Raw genomic sequence first — 6,562 nt, forward strand, 5'->3', positions numbered from 1 at the left:
ACAGAATTAGATAACAAAAATCAAACCACGCTAAATTACAAATTTGTAATATTATGATTTATATTGTAGTAAGGTAACATCTTATTTACATTTTCTTCAACAACTTTGTCCTTCCCAAAAAAAAAACAAAAAAAAGGAAACAACTTCAAAGCAAAGATAGAAATCACTTCCTTGAGCTTTTATTCATATATAATTTATTTTTCTTTTCATTATCTCCATGGGTTTTGTCCAAATGAAGAAAATTGACTCTTCTATGAACCTCCTCCATGTGTGATGATCACCCCACCTACCCCGCTATCCACCCCCACCCCCACACCACCCCTCAAACCCAACAAAGAGAAAACAATACTTTTTCTTCCTTTCTTTCAAGCACCTTGTATTGCATTTTCGAGAGAGAGACTGAAAGAAATATTATACAATTAAATAATCAAAGAGAAATAAGGTAGAAAGAAATAGAGAGAGAGAACATTTCTTATTATACTTTAACATATATTCTTCTTCTCTGGATTTTTTTTTCTTTCCAATCAGCATAATTTTCTCTAGATTCATCCATTGATTTGCCAAGAATATTTTTTGTTCTTACATCTCACCTAAATCTTCATCAAATCTCTACTTTAAAAAAATCTCCATCTTTTTTTTTTTGTTTTTTAAAGTTTCAACATATGACAAACCTAAATAGCCTATAAAAATTTATCTCAATTTGTTTCTGTCAGATTGCCTTTAAACTGATTCTATACAGTTTTGATCATCTGTAAAAGTAACTGATTTTTATTTATTAGTTACCACAACTACCCTTATGGGTCAAAACTGAAAAAAACCAGAGGTTTTATTGCTAAAAAACCCTTTTTTTTTTATTAGATTTTGTGTCTTTTTTTTTGTTGGTGTAATCAAGATTGGATAAAGATTGAATTTTGATAATTGGGTATTGATAAAGATTTGATTTTGTGATCTGGGGTTGATTTTTTGGTCCTAAATCTTCAGTTATGGCTAAGAGTCTTGATAAATGGAGGGATTATTTTAGGACAGCAAATTCAGATATATTTGATATAATTGAGCATGCAGTTATGGTAGCAGCTGTTGATTGTCCAAAAGAGTTTAAATTAAGAAGAGATAGAATTGCTGAAATGTTATTTACTTGTAAATTCACTATGTGTTTTGGTTGTGATAAAGTTGAATTAAGTGTACCAATTGTTGCTGCTAATGATGATGATGATGAAAAAAAGGTTAAGAGTGAAAATGAGTTTGGTGGTGTTAGTAAAGAGAGCAAAGCTAATAGTAGTATTGATCAACATGTTGAAAATAAGAGTAATTTTAGTTATGGTGAAGCTGAGGCATTAACTGAGGAAATTGAAGAAGAAACACAAACTTTTGGTGAGGTTATGAGGATCAAAGATGTTATTGATCACAGCCAAGCTGAGGTGAATTTCTATTAACTTTTAATTATACAGTTCATTTGAAGTATTTTTGATGTATTTGGATTTGTTTACACAATAATTGGCCTATGTCTCTTGCCGATATACATAGATTATACACTGTTATACAAATACTATACATGGATTTGAAGTATTTTGCTGTATTTGGATTTGTTTAGTCAATAATTGGACTTTGTGTAGATGAATTTGAAGTTTCTTTTGTTATGGGGTTGATCAGGAGGAAGAGTCTTTTATAATTGAGCTTAAATGTTGTTAGTTTTTTTAAAATATTTGGTGTTGACTGACATAACAGTGGGGACTTATGTGGTTGAATTTGTTGTCCATTCTATTTTATGTACTAGTGTCTATAACTGGAAATCTTTATGCTTTTCATATCTATTAACTTGTGATTAGTACTCCATTGGAATTATTTTTGCTGTATTTGGATTTGTTTACTCAACAATTGGACTGTCTATAAGTAGATTTTAAAGTTCTATTTTTAGGATTATTAGACACTAGGAAGAAGAATCGCTGATAATTGAGCTTAAATGTTGTTGGTTTTTTCAGAACTTCTGGTGTTGTCTGACATAACAATGGTGACTTTTGTGGTTGAATTTCATGACCATTGTATTTTCTGTACTAGTGTCTATAACTGGAAACCTTTATGCTTTTCATTTCCTTTTTCCCCCTTTTGTTCTTTTGATCTAGTTGAACAAGGCTGTTGCTTTCTTTAGCTTTAAAAAAATGTATTGAAACTACTTTTTGATTTCTATCGTTTGCAATTTCACTTGCATAGTTGAGGGAATTAGTTAGTTTTGGGTATTCTGTAATAATCTGGTTTTGATTGATTGTTCTTTCGACAGTCTGGAGAGTTATTTGAGTGCTTAAGAAGGCTTCAACTAATGGCTTTGTCTGTGGAGACCTTGAAGGTTTGATCTTTTGCCACCTCCAGAATTTCATCCGCCATTTGTTTTGATATTGCAGTTTTAATTCTTTAATCTCATTTCGCATTTTCTTTTGGGCGTAATTAATTGTTTCTATGTTTCAGGCCACAGAGATTGGAAAGTCAGTTAATTCTCTCAGAAAGCACAACTCAAAGGATATTCGGCATCTATCCCGGACATTGATTGAGTAAGGAATTCTCTCTTTATTGCTGAAATAACTGCAAAATTATGAATAACATGAACACACAACGTGGTTCTAGTAATCTGAAATGGGGTATCTTTAACGTTACTAAATTTGTTATTTTCGCATAGGTTTGAACTTTGTCTTTGAGTCGAACTAACTTGTCATATTGGTGGCTCTGACAGCTTGCTTTGTCGCTTGTAGTTTTAAGCTATTATTACTTTTTAATGCTTGCTGCTATTTGTTGTTTATCATATAAATGATGGGTACATGATAGATTAATTATCAACTTATAGTAATGATGGTCATCACTTTATTCATTCAGTGCTTTGCAAAATTTCTGTTTTGTATCCCTTATTGTTTATCTATGCAACTTGCTGATTTACTGTTTCATAGCTGATTGTTGATCGCATTTTTATGGACCACAGGGATTGGAAGGTCTTGGTAGATGAATGGGTGAATGTTACTGCAACCTTTGCAGGTAATTGTTTTAGAGTTTCTCTTGCTCCCTTCAAAATAATAGCCAACAAGTGTATATTTTTTGTATATTGCTGTATATTTTTTGAATATTTGGCTAGAAAATGTAATTATTTTTGGTCGATAAATATTTAACTTGCCCAAAAAAAATTATTCTCTATGTTTTCATTTGCAATTCTGAGCTGAAGTTTGAACTGATTTATTACTTGATTAAAGGTACCGAAAGCACTCCAGAGTCTATGAAAGCATCTGTTGTTGATCACGAGGAGGAAGGACTTCCTTCCCCACCTTTAGATGACTTAACTTTCTTTTATGCTCAGACCACTGGAATTGAGTTGTCACAAGTATAACCAACTTCCTCTCTTCGATTTTTTTTTTTTTTGCTTTGGGGGTTGCGGCTGACTTGTTTTCTCTTTGTTGTTTGTGTGAACAATGAAGTTCTTTGATGGCATGGATGATGATGGAAGTGAGTAGAATTTGTGTCCATATTCTTTCAATAAATCTTTGCTATTCGGTTCTTTATTCGGATTCCCCACTATATATTGTTTTGATTGGGGATTTTATTTCAGATCCTCGCAACAGTGGGGAATTCAATGAGAACCGTGGAAATGGCAGAAAGCCATCTCTGGATAAGCCTCGAAACAGTTTCGATGCTGCTTTGAAAGAGAGGAAGGGTGAACAACAAAAGAAACAGGAAGCTGTAATCAAGAAACAAACAACGATTGTCAAACCAAATAAGCCATCTGGAGGTAACTCTGGGCCTGGAAGACCAATAAAACCAGCCTCAGAACAGAAGCTCAAGATTAACGAGACGAATTTCGAGCAGAAATCTGATAAAGGCACACTTCAGAAGAGGCCTGTGCCGTCTCAACAAAACGTGAGTATCTAAAAAGGAAGGCAGTTCTCTTGTGATTCGTGTAAAGCTCCGATCTCTATCTAATTGTGCATAATTTCATCGTATAGAAATTTAGACGCTCAGATGAGGATGCAGTTCAAGTCAAACTCGAGGCTACAAAGAGAAAGCTCCAGGAACGGTACCAAGAAGCTGAAAACGGTTGGTCCTCTGCTCCTCTTTAAACTTAGTGTATATTAATGTATATTATATGTATACAATAGTATATTAAATGTATATTTATACTTAATACACAAGACATATACTTTTTCTGGCTATTATTTTCTTGGACGGTCCAAAATGGTAATTAAACCTATATATATTTTGTGTTTGGTTTCTTATGAAAACATTGAAATCAATTGATTTCATGACTATGAGGTTTGTTTGTGATCTGAATGTATTTTATGATTGTCCTTCAGCCAAGAGGCAGCGGACAATACAGGTTATGGAGTTGAATGATATCCCGAAGAAGGGCCCAATCCAAGGTCTTGGCCTTAAGAATTCTCATATGAGACCTGGCAACAATAACCGGCATTGGGCAAATGGACGTCGCTGAATTGATTTCAACAGACTGTCTCAATAAGATTTCTAGTTTCTTCCACCTCAGCTGAGTAAATTCTCAACTTGCTGTGGAAACAGAGGGATCTCATCTAATTGACCTCAACAGTAGGCCACTCTCAAATCGGGAGAGCATCGGAGTTACATTTATGCTTAGATAAACATTTTCTTGGACCTAAAGTGCAGGGTTTGCGCGTTTTGGTCTAATTCTTTTTTGATCTTTAGGAGTGACATAATATCGACCGTTTTGGATGAACCATCTTTTGAGCATTAACATTATGCTTTCATAGAAATACCCTGACTGTAAATTTGCACAGAATAAGTACATTTTCATTTTGGATCAGAACACTGAAACATTGATTAGAGTTATAAAATGATGGTTACATTCTGGTTATATGTGACAATTGGTATGGTTTTTTTTATTTATGCTAATGCTGATTGTTGACTTTATTGGTTTTGGATAAGGATTTGTGAAAAGGTATTCATTTTATTGGTTGTTAGATTGGTCAGGGCTTTGAATACCCTTGTTATCAGTAAAGCAAGTGGGGTTGGATGATCTTTAGGTAGGGACACATCTTTTAGAGATTTGGTTGTTGCTTTGGAAAATGGTGGATAAGCAACACCAAATGATGTGGACACATGGTAAGTGCATTTAATTTTATACTATTAGCCAACAACGATACATGCAGTGTAATATCATAAGGGGGTACACTGCATAAGTGGGTTTGGTGTGGGTACAGTATATGCAGACCTTACTCTTACATTTTAAGGAATTTTAAGGAGAGGTTTTCTCTTACATTTTAAGGAGAGGTTTTCGAAAGATAACTTTATACTTTTCTATCTGGTTTTTAATGTTTTTTTTACGTTCTTTTTAAAAAATAGTAGTTTTAATTATACAACTAGAAAACTACTCTTTTCTGGTTAAACATCTCACTTAATTAACACTTCACTAGTCGAAACTATCAGGATATATTTGACAAAAAATACTAAATGACTTTTTTTTTTTGTTTTTCAAAACATTGGATATTTTAAAACAAATTGAGTTTGCTTAGTAATCCGAGATGATAAGTATTCATTTTTTGAGTTTTTATTTTATTTTACTTGGAGCCGTTTCGGCATAATATTTTTTAGAAGTTATTTTTTTTTCTTAAAAAATAAAAACATGTTTAGTTATACATTGTGTTAAATTCACTCCAAACTTTAAAAAAAAAAAGTTCAACTTTGAAATGCCGGTTCAAACCAATTTTTTTTTTTTTTTAAATAAATGGAGCTTTATTATTTTTTCTAGTGAAGTAAATGTCAACACAATTTTAATTTGGGCCTCGAATAGGAGGGAGCAATGCTTTGGATCCTCCCTGCTTACAAATATGAATGGACTAGAAAAGAGCTTGATTCTATATCCGGGTGACCGATCATTTAAATTTAACTTGATTTTTTTTTTTTCAAGTATCACTCAATTCATCTCTTAATGTTTACTTAATTTAAGCTTTATTTAATGATAATTTAGAAGAATATTTATACAATTATTAAGATTTGGGGACTTACTTTGTACAAGAGTTTGTGGATGTTAAACATTTGGTTGTTCAAATTTGAGAAGATTTTTACACGTCTCTTTAGAGCCTTAATATGTCATTAAACTTGCCTTAGCACTAAGCACTTGGCAGAGCAATAATAAAAGTAGTAGAAGACAATTTGTTTTCAACAGAGAGTTGGTGATTTTATGGGAAAAGCCAAAGTGGATCCCACTTATTGCCTTTACAAAACCACTGTCCTCCCAACACCTCACCTTATCACTAATTTAAAATACTAATAAGTGGATGTATTATTATGAGACATTTAATTTGGTGATTTAAATGTATTGCATACTAATAATAAGAAAAAAAAGGGAAAATTAATACTCTCTCCGTTTCATTTTAGTTGTCATGTATGTTAAAAATAGTCATCACAAAATATTTATCGTTTTAAACAATTAAGAGAGGATTAATCTTTTAATTTTTTTTAACCTTTAGAATCCGTTCAAAAGCATGTAAATAGATTAAGAAAATAAAGAATTAATTGGGGGTAAAATAGTTAAATTGTTCTTCTTATTAATACTTCG

At 32.3% G+C, this 6,562-nt stretch overlaps 1 protein-coding gene across 1 annotated transcript; it reads left to right on the forward strand.

Moving 5' to 3' along the window:
* Window positions 1-295: 295 nt before the first annotated feature.
* On the forward strand, window positions 296-4,858 carry LOC132607333 (probable mediator of RNA polymerase II transcription subunit 26b). The gene is made up of 9 exons (XM_060321267.1): window positions 296-1,418; window positions 2,276-2,341; window positions 2,461-2,543; window positions 2,966-3,018; window positions 3,231-3,358; window positions 3,453-3,480; window positions 3,584-3,891; window positions 3,978-4,068; window positions 4,326-4,858. Exons 1-9 carry the CDS (start codon window positions 984-986, stop codon window positions 4,460-4,462), a joined length of 1,329 nt encoding a protein of 442 aa, XP_060177250.1. The 5' UTR covers window positions 296-983; the 3' UTR covers window positions 4,463-4,858.
* Window positions 4,859-6,562: the final 1,704 nt, after the last annotated feature.

Source organism: Lycium barbarum, chromosome 8, assembly GCF_019175385.1.
Source record: "Lycium barbarum isolate Lr01 chromosome 8, ASM1917538v2, whole genome shotgun sequence".
Lineage (NCBI taxonomy): Eukaryota > Viridiplantae > Streptophyta > Magnoliopsida > Solanales > Solanaceae > Lycium > Lycium barbarum.

Bases quoted from the DNA above. Each gene is read 5' to 3' on its own strand.
- LOC132607333 (XM_060321267.1), top strand. From the start codon at position 984: ATGGCTAAGAGTCTTGATAAATGGAGGGATTATTTTAGGACAGCAAAT. The intron at 3,019-3,230 runs GTAATTGTTTTA...ACTTGATTAAAG, and splicing joins TGTTACTGCAACCTTTGCAG to GTACCGAAAGCACTCCAGAG. The intron at 4,069-4,325 runs GTTGGTCCTCTG...ATTGTCCTTCAG, and splicing joins GTACCAAGAAGCTGAAAACG to CCAAGAGGCAGCGGACAATA.